We start from the raw sequence: 17,438 nt of genomic DNA on the forward strand, positions 1-17,438 counted from the left end.
AATATTTTCTTAATAATTTTGGATTAAAAATAAAATACATATATATAAATAAATAAAACATACCAATATTAAAGAAATAAATAAATTAAAAGAAATAAAACATAGAGATATATAAAAATATGGTGACAGAAAAAATAAAATAAAAGCATAAAGGTCTGTTCAGAAAAAAAAAAAATCTAGTTATTAGAAATATTGTAACTGCAAAGTTAAATAAAGTTATTATTTCATTTTCAAACCAGTAAAATATAATTAAGTTTTCTATGAGTTTGGAATGTTGAACATATAGTTTAAAAATGAAATGTAGTTTGCTATTTGAAGTTACAATTTTTACAAATAACATTTCTACTTAGAATTTTTTATGGATTAAAATAGATTTAAAACAATTAAAACTGCAATAATTAGGATATAGATAGTAATATTTTTTTTACATCAAAAGATTTATTTAATTTGCTTTATTTGCAAAAGGATTCGAACGCACATAGATTATACAAATTGAAAACGGCAGAGTTCGTTTTCGCCATTACATTAATTTAATGTCTCGCTATACTTAAAATATTTAAATATTAATTTCTATAAAAGCTGTTAGTCTTCTAAACATTGCTTCATTCAGTAATTGACAACGGACTGACATTTTCTACAAGAATTTCGAATTTACGCTTTACTAATCGTTTTAAATGTCTTTTAATGCATATATACAAAGATTATGTCAAATGCAAAACAAATAAATTAATTAGGCGAAATGTCAGAGATCAATATATAAATTTTTAACACTATCCTATGTTTACCTTCAGTCATCATTGTCATAAAAATCCTACCCTAAATACTGAAGAGAGGTACAACGTCAAAAGTACTCGAAGAGTTTCTTACTTAAACTTACTTCGTTTCGTAAATCATTTAAAAGAAATTCGATTGCGTTCTTTTGATATGTTTTTGAGATATAACAGTTCATACTTTGCTGATAAAGACAAAAAATGTGAAAAAAATATGAAAAAAAGGGGTTAAACAGTTCTGATGTACAAAACTACAACTAAAAATTTCAGTTATGTCTCAAAATCATACGAAAAGATAAAAATTACTAAAATATCTTTAAAACATAATTTGCGATAAAAATATAATCTTTTAAAAATAAACTTAATTGATACTACAGGTGTGTGAATTTGCTTATAGTCTAACAAAGATATCTGGCCCGGTGGAACACGTAGCTATCTTCGACATAGAACATGTTATAAAATAATTTATGCCAAATACAATACAACTAAAATATTGTGACAATTTTTTTTCATTCACAGGTGCTAGTGAGCTGTCATAGTTTATTTTATACTCACCGGGAGATATCATTGTTGATTTATAAATATCGAACAAATCGAATGATTTGATACAATCGAGTAAATTCAATGATTCAATTCTTTGAATAATCGAAGGATTCAAATACGTTGAATGGCTCATTCATATTTCGAATCATTCCATCCGTTTATCAAATTCGAATTCCGTAATTCAAATTTGGAACTCAAATTCGAAATTCAAAATATAAATTTTCAAATCGAATTTGAAATTCAAATTTCGAACACGAACACGGATTTGAATTTCGAATAATATTCTACTCCTACCATAGAATACTGCAGTGACATTTGTCGCACAATATTGTCTTTTACATTCTCTGACAAAAAGGGAGTACGATATATTTTAGTACAAATGTAACTGCATTAATTACGGTAAATAGTTCACAGACCCGTAGTATATATTCGAGTACGTATGACGGAGTTTGGCTGGTGCTACGTAGTTTTACGCATGAGGTCCAAAGAGGCGGTGGACTCGCGGCGCAGAATTAGCTTCAATTTATCATCCTCTTCGAGGTCGTCCTCTAGAGAGACCGCGCGGCTTATCTGCGTCCGGCCAAGCGCGCGAGCCTTCCACGCCTCTAACCTCATAATCTGGCAAACACAAAAGAAAACATTAATAATAAATCACTTCAAAGACAACTATTATTATCACGTAATCATATTTTTTTAAATAAGTAAGTGTAAAAGATTTTATACGTGATAATCATAGTTGTACATTAAATTAGTAGCCAATTTCTCCCATAGTTGGATATGTTTACTTTACCCAAGTAAAAATCTAAATAAACAATTTCAGCTAATCTACAACAATACAATTTGTGCACCAATACATATTTACTACTTCAATTTTCAACGAGTTTTTTAAATGTTTTAAGATTTAAGCACATCAAAGTAATCAGAACATTAGTTTTTTAAATCTCTTTAATTTTATACAGATAAACCTTACAATCGTCTAAAAAATCATATTTTTTTTTTTAACTGAACATTAATAATCAATAATATTTTAATTGTATTTTGATAATTGTAGCCATAAAATTTTGTTCCGATGTGCCTTAACCTTTAAACATTTACCAAATACAAACAACACAGAACACAAACTAGCTCCAATAAAATCTATAAATACATATATTATCTCAAAACAAAATCACCACAAAACATAACAAACAAACAACAAGAGTATAATGTAACTTTTTCTAAATTCACAGACAAACAATTCGCAATAAAAACATTGCTGTCCACTGGCAGAACAGTGAATATGTACAGTCAGCTTCATAGATATGTATACATTTACCAAGCAATAGAAATTTGTATATTTCTGTTATATAAATACTTGTTGAATCTGAATGTCAATACATTTTAAATGTATATGGATCTGACTGTAGCTATCAGCAGTGTCGACCCACCGTATTAAACCGCAACCTCACATGATATACTAATATTTCAAATATTACAAAAATAAGGACAACAACACACTTACAAATCATACTAATATTATAAATGCGAAAGTTTAGACGGATGGATGTTTGTTAGAGTTTGTAGCCTAAACTGCTGAACGGATTTCGATGAAATTTGGTATAGATGTAGAGGATAGTCTGGAAGAATGCATAGACTACTCACTTTTGTTTTATTTTAATTTCACTCGGACGGAGTCGCGGGTTAAATATAAAAGTAGCTTAGTTTATTAGTTTATACGTTTAGGAAATATATTCCGAAACATGAAGGAAATGATTTTTGTGATTAAACTAATGTAACCATGGCCTAACATGTAAGTTAGGATATGGTTACATTAATACATTAGAGCAATAGAAAGAAACCGATGAAATCAAAACATGCTGGAAATAAACTTGCTGCGTGCATGATTGTCGGTTAATATATATCTTTTGAAAAAATTTCTAAAAAAATAAACACTGATCCTTAGATAAACGCAGTATAAAGTTAAACTTAGGAATAAACTGAGTATACGTAAAATATGTACTAATATTTGCTTATACTTAGTTTATTCCTAAGTTTAACTTTATACCGCTTTTGTAAGGCTGTGTAAGTATTACTTTAAGTTTTAACCCATCCTTATTTATTACGTCCATAACCTATTAGTGTTTATATTCAAAATTAACAAAAATAGTCATTAGTAATAATCTACCTCAGCTGTTTAAACTTCGGCCAGACCATGGTAACGAAATGGAAGTACACTTTCCAGAGGCCACTAACGGGATAAAATTTTCTTTAAGGATAATGATTATAATTTTAACGTCTTAAAATAAGTTCAGAAACTTGAAACTTGATATATTTATTGCTTTCTTTTTCTTTCTGTCTATCGGCTTGGTGGATTAAAAAAACAAATTAAAGCGATATTTGTGAAATATGGCTTCAAGTTAATGGAAGCGTGAAAAATGCAAAAGCTCTTTTTCAAATGTGAAAAAAAAAATACAGAAAAAGCAAAAACTAGCAAAGAGATTATAATTGATGTAATACGCATTTTTTGATTGAAGCAGTTCCAAATTTGTTAAAGAAAACTAGTAATTTAAGGCGAAGATTTTAAAAAAGCCTTTTATACATTTTGTTATTGACAAAATTTAGAAGTATTTTAAAATTTAGTAATAATATTATAAATATAACTCGAAAACTACTGGGTCGATTTTAAAAAGTAAAATAGGGTATCTTTTTTAATTTCACGCGAGCGACGTCGCGAGCAACAGTTAGTATAAGATAAACAAAACGATATTAAAATAAAAAAATATTTACATTTGTAATATTGTATATAATATTACAAAGAGGAAAGATTTGTATATAATGAGTGACCGATTTAAAAAAAACTTTAGCCATTAAAAGTATAAACTAAATAATTTTTACAAAAGCTATAAAAAATGTATCAAATATGGCTGTAAAAAAAAATTATAAGTAGTAAAAACTTTCTTAGCGTAATAAGAATCAAAACCCCCGCCTTAAACCAATTAAATTGAGTAATTGTTTTGTCTTTGAACGCTTCAATCAAAATTTTCTGACGTCATAAAACTATAAATTTTTGAGGAAAAATTATAAGCGAAGTACATTTTTCTTCATGATTATTTACATTATTATTTAGTTAAAATAATCATGAATAAAAATGTTATTATAATGGTTGAATTAAAAATGTAATTTTAAAACTTACACGAGCCATCCGCTGGGCTCAGCGACCGATGTGAGCGATGGAGAAAACTGTGCATTATGAACAAAATGCATTTCGATAAACACATGCATATTACTATGGAAATTGCATTTAATTTCATCAATTTTCGATAGATTGAAATACTCAAATATTATATTATATTATCAAATAAGTTGAATGTGTGACGTAGCACGAAAAAATATTAAGAGCCTGTTCCACCACTGGCTGATAGAGGCTCAGATAGCTTAAATGTCGTCACTGTCAGATAAGGTAACAAATTCCGGTATTTCCAACACATGTTTAACACATTGGATTATCAGACAATTTCCCTAAATAAATTGAAAATTGTCTGATAATCCAACGTGTAAAATGTGATGGAATATCGAATTATTGTTCCCTTATCCGACAGTGACGTCATAAAACTGAGCCTCTCTCTCAGCCAGTGGTGGGACAGAACCTAAATCTATTGAAAATCAATGCGATTCATAAATATTAATATTAATCCAATTGTGCCAAAAAGTTCTGTTTTGAAAGGAAATTAATTATATTTAGCATTACCTAATTATTATTATTATGAATTACTTTTTTAATCATTCTAATAATAATTTTGTTACACTTACGTGTTCCTATGCACACTGTGACAATGAAATTTATTAGATAAACACGTGAATTTCAAATTTGTTATATTTAACATGAAAAAAGGTGTTAAAAAGCGCGTTAAATAAAGCATTAATGGCCAAACAGTGCTGTTTAGTGAGCACTCAGAGTTGTGAACTTACATAATCCCTTGAAACATACAAAAAACAAAGCATTTATAAAGATTGGTGAAATGATGTGAGAAAACAAGAAACCCAACATATCTGTTTGATGAAGTGGAAAAAAATTACATATTTACAAACAATCCTAACAAAATAATTATCTATTTTATACAGAACAGACAAATAATGTCTCGAAATTATTTTTTTAATGAAATTTCGAGACAAAAATACAGTATTGATATTTTGCATAAAGGGATTTAAACAGTCACTTAAAATCTACACTATATAACAATTATTGACCACTTAACAACTCTGGGAACAAAATTACACTAGTTTGTATAGACAAAAATTACATATTCAAACTAAATTCAAATGCTTTTAAATTGTTTCATTCCAGTTAGATATATAATTATAGTTACCTCAGCTCTTAATTCTGCGATTTGTTCTTGCATTTCGCGAACACGCTCCGAATCGTCAGCATTAATTCTCAATTCTCCTTCAGTCGCCATCATTACATTCTGAAAATATATAAGAAACAATATAAATATAAAGGTTGTGGGTATTTAATGGAATTTAAAAAGCTTTTTAATTTTTATCTGCCAACTATATATTCACTTGCTCACTCCAAGTCTTTATAAATTAACCTGATGCATGCCACTTCGTCCCAATGCCATTAAAAAAACAATAAGAAATATAGCCTATGTCACTCACAGATAAATTACCTTTCAAACGATGAAAGAATTTTTAAAATCAGCCCAGTACTTTTTTAGTTATTTCAATACATACAAAAATACAAATATAGATTTGAAAATAAAAGAATTTTATTAAGAATAGTGGGCAAAAAGGGCGATGATAATTATTACGAATAACTAATATTCTTTTACCTTCATTTTATATTCTGACACCTCTGTCTCCAATTCGGCTATTCTTTGAGCGTCCTCCATGTTTCTAATATTTGCTTGCATTGAGTCGTACTTCGCCTGGAATTTTAGTTAAGCAAATTTTAAATTAATATATACAATACCTAAAGATTATGAAGTATGGATGGATTGTGTGAAAGAGGATATGCTTAAGAAAGGAGTGGATTCAGATATGACGGCTGTTGGAGATGTATGGAAGAGCAGCACATACTGTGCCGACCCTCCGTAAGGGATAAGGGCAAGTGGATGATGATGATAATATTATACCTAAAGATAATAATTCTTAAATTAAAAGGAGTTATATTGTTATAATAATTTCATTCATATAATAAGTTTTGCCGTCCAATTACTATTTTTTTTTTTGATTCTCTAAAGGTGGGGGTTTACTACATCCCTACAACCCCCTCCTGCGACAATACATTAACCTACGACGCAATTTGGATGGATATACATACAGTCAATAAATATGTGGTTTAAAACATTTTGGTCGCATACTTTATAAGCATTGGTAAAAAAGTATTAATTAGTTAAAACAAGATATAAAACGCTAAATTATGACTTATGTTGGTTTACACTTTGTCAGTAGCGCTCAATAACTAGATTGGTATTCAACTTTTACAGTGGTAGAGCCCGCTTTAACATCTTTACACGAATGAGGCCTCCCCCCCAGCAATACCACGACCACACAGAATATAGACGTGAAGTGGAAGCAATTCCGTCTACAGTCTGATGAGTGTGGAGTCAGAGGCCCAATTTTAGTCACTTTCTCGACCCAATTTTTACTTAAAGGATGAGAAAGTGGATTTAACGGTGGAGGAGACGCACAGGAAGGGGAAATATCCTATCTATATGCGTCTCCTCATCCCTCGATTTAGGATAGGCATTTGCAATTGCGGATGTCTACGGGCAGGGGTCGCTTCGCCATTTTGGCGGATTTAGGTAGTCGCTTATTCGATTGCCACCTATTTGTTTATAAAAAAAAACTGGCATAACTAACTGGCGCCAGTCTGCCCACAAATATGCCTAGTCTGCGCGACTGTCTTACTGTACTGGCTAAGTGTGAATTACATTAGGATACTTATAAAGAGAGTCAGACTATCGTAATATAATTCAGACTTGCTTGCTTCTTTATTGATTTTGCAATCGATTTAATCCTTTCAGTTTTCTAATTCATAGTATATCGTTTTAAAGATAATCTAACCTTGCTTTCTAAATCAGAGTATTTATGTTGGAACTCCTTCTGTCGTACTTGAAGTGCTCGTTCCCGCTGTAAAGCCGCGTCGAGACTATCCCTTAGTAATCGAGTCTCTTCATCCTGTCGCTTCAATTGGTTCGTAGAAACTTGCACTTGAGCCTCTAATTCCATCACCTGGAATAATCATACAAATATTATAAATGCGAAAGTTTTGATGGATGGATGTTTGTTAGTTTGTAGACTAAACGGCTGAATCTCGATGAAATTTGGTACAGATGTAGAGGATTGTCTGGAAGAACACATAGGCATACTTTTTTGTTAATTCCTCGTGAACGGAGTCGCGAGCGAAAACTAGTATACTATTGAATCGCTTGTTTTGTTAAAAAATTCGCACTGTTATTCAGTTATAAAAATATCATGAGCAAATTCGCAAGATCAGTCGCGTTAGGATAAGAGGATTATGGCAAGCGTAACACAGAATGTAAGGATATTTCAGTTTAAAATAAAAAAATTATAAATAATATACAAACACTGTTACTTTCTACTCTTTTGTCTATATTAAGATGAAAAAGGGATGAATAGTTTGTATTTTAGTTATAAACTTAAAAACTATTAGATCGAATTTTTAAATTCTTATATATTTAGAAAGCTACATTATCACATAACAATATCGCGCCAAAAATATAAATTCAATTATATTTATTCAACAAAAACTTATTCCACTGCTGGTCAATTGAAATGCATTTGTTTTCAAAGGAATGAATATATCGCTACGAAACAATAGAAATTATTCATTTTAATAGCTTTTGCATGAATATTACAACAAGTATATTAAAACTAAGCTAGAAGATGTGCGCAAGAACGGCTTCATTGCTATTAGCAAACTCTTAAAAGCAAACCAGTGGGACAGAAACTAGACAAGGGTATTTTTACTTTTATTAAAATAATATTTGTACTTTATTTTTTAGTTAAGCATAGATATAAGAATTATTTATTACAACCCTCGCCAAATATCGGACGTTTAATACTATTGTAACGACAATAACACGATAAAAAAAAAGTATTCTCTTGTGTTTACAGGCAACTTAACGCTTACCTTAAGTCGTAGTTCTTTAAGTTCTGTTAGTGCTTCAACTTCACGTATCTTAGTAGACATGAGTTCTTCTTCTAATTTCTGAGTTTCAGCAGACCTTCCTTCCCACGCACGTAATAATCTCTTCGGTGTTGCCATTATATCTAATACCACTTTAGAATGTACCGGAGACGGAGGTGGTATCACTTGCTGATGCTCCTATAATTGTATAAATGTAAAAATATTAAATTAAAGTTTATAAATATTTTTGTGATATAAAAATCATGCTTCTCTTTTCTCGATCTCTCTCACACTCCGAATTTATACTAATATAAAGAGGAAAGATTTGTATTTTTGTGTGTATTGAAATAACTCAAAAACCACTGTGCTTATTTAAATAATTCTTTCCCCGTTATAAAGGTAATTTATCTATGACTATAGGCAATATTATTTTAATTTTCCGTGGACGAAGTCGCGAGCAACAGCTAGTGTCTTATAATTAAAAAAATAGTATATTCGACATTTTTTTATCATTTTAATCTCCACATCCAATATTAAAATGGACAATAAATTATCTAAAAATTGTACAATTTCACTATATGATGAATTCGATAGTTTTGAATGAATGGATATAAGTTAGAAGATTATCTGCACCACGTCTTAACGGATTTGAATGAAATTTGTCACAGAGAAAGTCAGGAAGAACATATACACTTCTTACTAATATTTCCAAAATCCAAAAAATATATAACTAAATACTAAAATGTTACTTTAAACATATAAATTTCATTGTACTAAATATTGTACTCACCTGTAAATGTCGTTTCCATGCATCAGATAATTCAGTGACGCGTTGACCAAGTTCTTTGAGGGAAAGATTCGCCTCCGCCTCACGAAGTTTCACCGCTATCAACTCGTCCTATCGAAAAAAATACATTTTAACACAGGAAACATTTAGGGCCTGTCCCATCAAATCGTAAATTGTCTGATTGCAATCCAACGCGTAAATTATGTAATGGTAATATCGAATTTTGTTCCCTTAACTGTCAGTGACGTCATTTTGAAGCTACTGTTAAGTGCAAAATGCAACCTCTTTGACTGACAAGAAGTATGAATACAGTCAGAGGTTGCATACTGGCCACCAAGACGTTTGCATTCCTTATTATTAAAAAGATGTAATAAAAAAGAGAAGAAAAAGAAACACGTACAATATATGATCGAATTATAGTTTTGTAATCATTGTAAATATGTCTTTAAAATTTAACCCTTTACCTGCAGATGTGCGACATTATTGTCCACTCGTTGCTTTCTCAAACTCTTATTTTCATTTTCCAGTAATGTTATTCTTTCTAGGAGTTCTCTTTCTGCCGCCTCCCTTTCCGCAGCATGCAGTCTCGCTCTAACAAGCTCCCGTTGAAGACAACGAGCCAATTCATCTTCCTTCGCATTATTCTTTTCAACCCCCTCCAATGACGATTGTCGGGAATTTTTCTGAAATTCGATAAAATACTAATTAACTGAGCAAATAAAAATATTGAAAAAATGCATTTATTTATTTGAAAGACAATTTTAGATTATAGGAAATTTAACAAAGATATTGCATGAAATTTAACATAACATTTTTTTACTGGTAACTTCTTTGAAAGGTTGTTAATTGTCAAATGTCGTGTCTCTATTAACATGTTATAAATCTATACTTATCTATACTATTATTATAATAAAGCGTAAACACAAACTTCTTTGTTGCCTAAGATGTCAGCAATTAGAGCATTTTTTTAATTATTTTCTTATTAAAAATCCCTACACCTACGTCACGCTTTAGGCTATATATTTTCACGCCATTAAATAAATACCCTAAAAACATCTTAATGTGGGAAAGAGACCATAAGTTGCTGCCAACATCAAGGAAGCAAGGTTGCCATGGTTTGTTGTCATGTCACTTTGACATTTGCAATTGACGATTTGACACATGTAAACAATAAAATAATTTTATACTGATGAAATCGCACGGGAATAGCTAGTCGTTTAATATAAGCCCAATCATCATCATCATCATCTCCTTATCCTACTCCCGTAGGGTCGGCGCAACAGGTTTTTGTCCTCCACATAACTCTATCAAACGTCATCTCAGTCATCACTCCCTTTTTGATCATGTCACCTTTTACACAATCCATCCATCTCTTTCTAGGTCTACCTCTACCGATGTACCCTTCCACACTCATAACTAACGTTCTCCTTGTAACATGCGATTCATCCCTCCTCATAACATGCCCATACCATGCTAACCTTTTACTCCTAACCTTCTCTATTATGGGGGCTACTCTCAAACTTACTACTACCTCTAATATAAGCCCAATACATTGTTATATATGTGGACATTGAGGACCTATTAACAGATAGTGTATCATGTGAAAAATGTCTTAAGTGAAGTGTCACTGCTCTATATTTTTTTATCTCTTTGGTTATAATACGAGATATTATATTTTGTTTTACCTCAGCAATAGTCATTTCTAACGATCGTATCTCATCTTGTGCGACCGCTAATCGTTGTTGTGCATCCATGTTTGCTCTTCGCAATGCTTGGACTTCCTTCTCTAAAGCGTAAGTTTCCTCTTCACCTTCTGCGCGGTCTACTTGACCTTTGACCAGCCTCTCCGCGAGCGCAGAACATTCTTTCTCCTGCAACTCTACTCGCTGCTTTAACAATCTATTCTCTTCTCGAAGGCACTGAAATTATTATTTTTTTATAATTATTTACTGGTTTTTATTGTTTATTGTTTAATTAATTAAACTGAAATGTAACAAAAAAGTATAGCCTATGTAGCCTATGTTACTCAAAAAGGTAGCTTTTTAATTATGAAAGAGTTTTGGAAATCGTCCCAGTAGGTTTTTGAATTATTCCTATACATGCAAAATTTCAAAAATACACATCTTTTCTCTTTATAATATTAGTGGTTATTAGATTTTTATTATCTTGCTTATCGAAATTTGTCCACAATTCACCAATGATGGCAGCCATTTTGGATTCTATTAAAATGTTGACATCTGTCAGATTGTAAGCAAAGCTAATTTTAGATTCGTTATAGTAATCGGCCATAAGAAAATAACATTTAAGTCGGAAAACTACGCCAGTAAGACATTGCATTAATTAGCATCACAGCCAACTGGCCATTTACTGGCGCAATTCGTAATGATATTAAAATATCAAATAGTTTGTATGTCACAAAACTGATAATTGTCAAGTTAAGTTAACCATTAACTTACTTGCATGTCGCTGTCATACCACAAACAAACATCATGCTAACTACTGGCATGCCAGTTTGTGCTCACTTACGCTTGTAAGTATACAAATATGGCAGCCTCTGACATGGCATTCCCTGCCTTATAATTAAAATATTTTCAATATGAATACTCACTCTAAGCACTGCGATATCACTTTGTTCCTTGGTCTTAATAACCGTGTATTCTTTCTCTAGTTTTTTCATTTTCTTCTGGTTCACAGTTATTGAAAAGACCAATTTCATAAATTCATCTTGATTAGCGTCCGCCTTCGCCGGTAATTCTTTCTGCAGGTACTGTAATTACCAATTACAATGATAAACTGATAAGATAAATATATTTAGATATGATAAACATAATAAAAGCATTAAATACAAGCAAGCCGTCTTCAAGGCTTTTAGGAATGACATACACGGACTGTTTTAAGCGAAGTTTGTCGTTTATTTTAAGTAATTTGTTATCGGTCATAAAAGAAGGAAGAAATTTTATTTCATTTTTAAACACAACATGCAAACAGACACAAAATTAATTTTTAATCGGATTTTTATCAACAGACATGCAAATATTATATTTTTAGTAACCATCTATACTAATATAATGAAGCGTAAACACACACTTCTTTGTTGCCTAAGATGTCAGCAATCACAGCATATTTTCGAATAACTCTTTTTTTAATAAACAGGCCTACACTTACGTCACGCATTAGGTTATATATTTTCATGGCGTTAAACTTAGGAGGTAAATATTTAGGATAAAAACCCTAATGTGGGAAAGAGACCATAAATTGCTGCCATAATCAAGGTTGCCGTGGTTTGACATCACGTCATGTCATTTTGATATTTGCAATTGATCATTTGACAAAATGTAAACAATAAAATGAAATATTTATAATTCTATGCGGATGAAGTCGCATGGGAACTGCTAGTTATTATTATAACTGTATAGACTATTAACAAATACAATAAATATTATCTAAAATTTCATCCGTTTTATATCTGAATAAAAAAATCATAAATTAAGATACACTAAGTTGTTAAATGTTTCAATTCTACATACTTTTAATATATTTTCCATATCAAGTGAGAGTAGTTCCTCTTTACCAAGGGTGAGTAACGCCAAGGCCACTTTAAATACAACTTCAATACCCTCGGAGAGAAAAACATCCATTATCCTACACGCAAGTGGCAAAGACAATGTCGTCGTAAATAATGTTAAAAACCAACTACTTGCATAAATCGATGTTGCGAAACTCTGTAACAAATAATGTTAATAAAAAAACATAAAATTTGTATCTATACTTCAATACTAATACAGTAGAACCTAAATAACTTAAAAACCTCTCTAACTTCAAAAAATAATATGTTCCCTTCCCATTAGAGCCCAAAACCTCTACAACATAGACATTGATAACTTAAAACCTCTATAACTTAATATATTTTGTGTTTCCCTTGGACTTTAACTTATTGAGGTTCTACTGTACAATAAAAAGTAAACATCTTTGTTATGTGGGATATCAATCACATCATAGAAGAGTTATTTTTGATTATAATATTTTTACGCTATTTAATTTAGGGGGTGAATTGGAATTAACATGCGAGAAACTTCAAGCCAAATGCATATAACCATGATAACGGTAATTTTAAAACTTAAAATAATTGATGGAAATACTTTCGTTGTCAATTATGTTTCTTTTAACATAAGACAGTTTTATAAGTAAAGTATATTTATCCAACCTCACCTGTGATTGAAAATGATAATGCAATTCAGGTAAAAACTCTTGCACTAAGTTCTCAAGTTGGAACATACATAGACCAAGTTCAGCCATACTTGGCTTAAACATATCCCTCATTCTGTGCTGTTGCATTATCGTTACGAGAACCGCAAACGCTTCCTCTTCTGGCATCTGCGAATTAACATAAATATTCATATAGTTTATAATTTTAATAAAATAAGTATTAAAACATTTATAAAAATAAAGGCTTGATGTTGGATAAAAGTCGAAAATTGTAAAATAAATATAAAATCGTATCCAAAAAAGATTTACATAAAACATTAACAGATTAAAAACCACTTGTCAGTTTTTCTATACTAACATTATAAAGATAAAAGATTTGTATGTATTGAAATAACTCAAAACTACTGGGAAGATTTCAAAAATTTCTTGCACCATTAAAAAGCTATGTTATCACTGAGTAACATAGGCTATACTTTTCCCTTTTTTTATATTTTTGCAAATAAAACTAACCTGCATAAGTAAGAGGCCTACAATGAACCCGGAGCCCTGACAATATCCTACTTCTCTGTCGTGAAGTGAATACGCTTTCATCACATTAAAAAGCGACTCTTGCCCGAGGCCGTCTTTCTTCTTGAAGAATTCATGTTCAGGGTATGTTCTAGCAATATCTCGTCTTATCATTTTCTCGCACGCGGATTTTTCCTGCAAAAAAAAAATATTATACTAAATAACGCTTAATTCCACTGATTTTTATGTCATTTTTCTTATTGTCATATTTTTATATGAAATATTAATGTGATATGAGTGAAATAGATATTTTTAAATTAGTAGTTCGTCACAGCGGACACTTACAGCCTTACAAATAAACGCAGTATAAAATTAAACTGAGTATAAGCAAAATTTGTACTAATATTTGATTATACTCCGTTTATTCCTGAGTTTATACCGCGTTTATTTCGGAATGTGTGAAATTAAGGGTTAGACAAAAGAATTGTTAAAACTCGCACTATTTATATTTGCATACTAGAAAGAAGTTGACTGTAAAGTTAAAAACAAAACCCATTTCCTAAGTTAGTATCAGTTGAAAACCTTAGTCTTATTTGCGATTATCAAATGATCCATGTAAGCATTTATTGTGTACCGATGGTTTTTCTGTCCAATACATCTTCATGTGGGTAAATGGGTCGAATACGAAAAGCTGTGACGTATTTGCATTTATAATAAAATATTAATTCACAAACTGCAGAGATAAACTTAAATGTAGATTGTTCCTTACTAATTGTTATAGACAGTTTGGCCTTGTATGCTAATGAATTTCAATTTGTCAAAACTTGAAATATGACACATAACATTAATTTGAAGAAAAGTGAATAAAGCCATTACTTATCTTCCTTCTTACTAATCTTACTAATATTATAAATGCGAAAGTTTAGATGGATGGATGGATGTTGTTAGAGTTTGTAGCCTAAATGGCTGAACGGATCTCGATGAAATTTGGCACAGGTTTAGAGCATAGTCTGGAAGAACACATAGGCTACTAACTTTTGTTTTTTGAACTCCACGCGGACGGAGTCTCGGGCGAAAGCTAGTAAAAAATATATGATAGTCAGAATTCTACCTATAGCGACCATATTACATGTACGTAATCTTAATTAAAAATTTACCTTTATATAAGAGGAATACAACTTGTCGGATGTTTTTGCACCCGCTAACAGCTGCCAGACCATGCCTCGAAAATGATGCGGTACGCCTTGTCGGACGAGGTCCCGGATGAAGTGTCTCCTCCGTCGGCACTCAGAGTCCCAATTTATCACAATCCTCCCCCAGAGGGACCACAAATCCTCTTCAACCGGTGTCGGACGCGTCTCCGAATCATTACTCGTCGCTGAAATGATAAATTAATTTTGTTAGTTTCAATCGTTACATACACTCAACTGAGGTTAAGTATTTAAATATACTGGCTCATAGTCTATAATCAAAATATAATATAATCTAGAAAGAAAAGGTATTAAAATGTACCGCTTGTTCGTCGCCTTCGTCTATATACGTCGGCGCTTTTGTTAATAAATAACATAACATTATGTGGTGAATATTCGACAAGCGACATCTCAAAGGCAGGAATTAAATATGAAAAGCCCAAGGGTCTCTACCGTAAACTCATTACAAAATACATGTGTAAAATATGTGCAACCACATTGTGGTAAGATGCCTTCATGTTAATGTTACCAAAATTTCTAAGAAAGGCTAACTTTTGATGCCTTAAATAGTAATTACATTATTTATTTTTAATTTTAGTGCTTTCATCTGTCTTTCGTATAACAATGGTGATATAATATAGTCAAGAACCGTGTTATTGAAATTATCACAATATAATCTTACTAAGTAAGTGACAATCGCCTTGCAAATATCAAAATACAGCTACAAAGGCAATTAACCTAATTACTAAGCGCCAAAAGCAGCTGCTATATTAGCCGTGCGCGGGTTCGTCGATAACTCCCCCTGCCACTAACAAAACTCAGCGCGCTTGAGTATTACTATTACAGAATTACCTACGATTATTAGGAAAAAATCTTTACTGTGAAATCCATTGCCGTGATTCTTATATTGTTGTATTTGTTTTTTTTTTTATAGAGAATGAGAGGGATGATGAATATATATTACTAGTATCACGACAGTCATTTGTTTGAGAAATTCTTAGTTGTTAGTAGACTTTACTACCTATGCAATTAATTTCGCTAGAGCTTAAGGTAAGAATAAAGAAGGTTTAACCTTCGTTAATTCGCAGAACACAGGCGTTGCACATGTTAAAGTTATTAGAATTTTACTTTTGATAATATAATTATCAAAAGTAAAATTCTAATAAGGGATAAGGGCAAGTGGATGACTTTTGATAATATAATTGAAATAAATAATGACAGTATTGTTTCGCTTTCGCACTACTGATTGTTTAAACAACAATGTTATTCAATATGTACAATTCGCTTTAACGCAATTTGCCAGACATCCGACAATTAGTTTTATCAGTAAACAAGCCTGTGGAGCATATGGATAGATAAATATGACGACAGACGACTGAAATAAATCAGGACAACGAGAATTTAAGGTACATTGGTAGAGGAAGAGATGGATGCTTTGAAAGTTGATAAAGTAGGAAAAGGAGATCAGTAAAACGAAGAGAGCTATAGCCAGATTTCGAATTTATTGTATTCCCATGGGAACGCACATTTCTGTTAGAATTTCCAATTCTAACATCTTACACGTTGTTCCTTCAACTTATCTATTATGGAAAAGTTACTCTTGATGACGAGTATCCTAAAATTTAAATTTTTGTCATTCCTCCTGAGTGTGTCATAAAACGAGACGTAAGATATTTACGTACTACACTCGTAAAGATACAAAACAAAGTATACACAGATGAGGTATATTAGCAATTTGAGGTGTCAGCAATGTCAGTTTTTAGCCAATTCACGTTATTTCCCTTCCTAAATACAATAAAGAGCTACGACTACTTTGAGATGATTTTTGATTACCTACATTGAAATGTATTCGGTAATGACAGGAAGCATTGGTGTGGTAGTTGAGATAAAACGTCGGTAACACATCATTTAAACCATTAGCACATAGCTGGGTAAGCGAATCGGAACAGAAGCTAAAGCGACGCGAATAATGATAATAATTGTTCATAGTCATAAAATTTCTGATGGCGGTAGCTATCTCGTAAACGAATAGTGACTAAATGTGTTGTGCAGTAAGGTTTACATGTTTTGTACTGGAGATAAGAGTCGCTTCGGTTCCGGTTCGCTTTCACAGCAGTGTGGGGCAAGCATCAGTTGCAAGGCGACGAACAATGCGATGAATCACGATGACACATCGCACGCCGGACAGAGCTCGTTGAGGCACGGCGTCACCTGCCTACCCATCACAACAAACCAATACTTTCATCTTAATTAACTATTGCTTTAAAAGGGACACAAATCGGACGAATAATCAAAAAATT

The 17,438-nt window shown here is 31.6% G+C and overlaps 1 protein-coding gene across 4 annotated transcripts in view; it reads right to left on the reverse strand.

Moving 5' to 3' along the window:
* Positions 1-380: 380 nt before the first annotated feature.
* The window catches only part of LOC106099400 (ecotropic viral integration site 5 ortholog), a 40,402-nt gene continuing 23,344 nt past the window's right edge, over positions 381-17,438 (reverse strand). For 3 of the 4 annotated variants that reach the window (XM_013277944.1, XM_013277947.1, XM_013277945.1), the window contains 13 exons: positions 15,106-15,326; positions 13,952-14,143; positions 13,445-13,609; positions 12,763-12,957; positions 11,844-12,002; positions 10,921-11,154; positions 9,700-9,918; positions 9,239-9,346; positions 8,452-8,646; positions 7,362-7,529; positions 6,125-6,220; positions 5,660-5,758; positions 381-1,931 (listed from right to left, as the gene is read on the reverse strand). In XM_013277944.1, coding sequence (XP_013133398.1) covers positions 1,773-1,931; positions 5,660-5,758; positions 6,125-6,220; positions 7,362-7,529; positions 8,452-8,646; positions 9,239-9,346; positions 9,700-9,918; positions 10,921-11,154; positions 11,844-12,002; positions 12,763-12,957; positions 13,445-13,609; positions 13,952-14,143; positions 15,106-15,326 — 2,210 coding nt within the window. In that variant the 3' untranslated portion in view covers positions 381-1,772. Of the gene's footprint in view, positions 1,932-4,485; positions 4,533-5,659; positions 5,759-6,124; positions 6,221-7,361; positions 7,530-8,451; positions 8,647-9,238; positions 9,347-9,699; positions 9,919-10,920; positions 11,155-11,843; positions 12,003-12,762; positions 12,958-13,444; positions 13,610-13,951; positions 14,144-15,105; positions 15,327-17,438 lie in introns of all 4 variants that reach the window. The other variant, XM_013277946.1, reaches the window with a different exon arrangement.

The sequence above is a fragment of the Papilio polytes genome, unplaced genomic scaffold (genome assembly GCF_000836215.1).
Source record: "Papilio polytes unplaced genomic scaffold, Ppol_1.0 DF824124.1, whole genome shotgun sequence".
NCBI classification, from domain to species: domain Eukaryota; kingdom Metazoa; phylum Arthropoda; class Insecta; order Lepidoptera; family Papilionidae; genus Papilio; species Papilio polytes.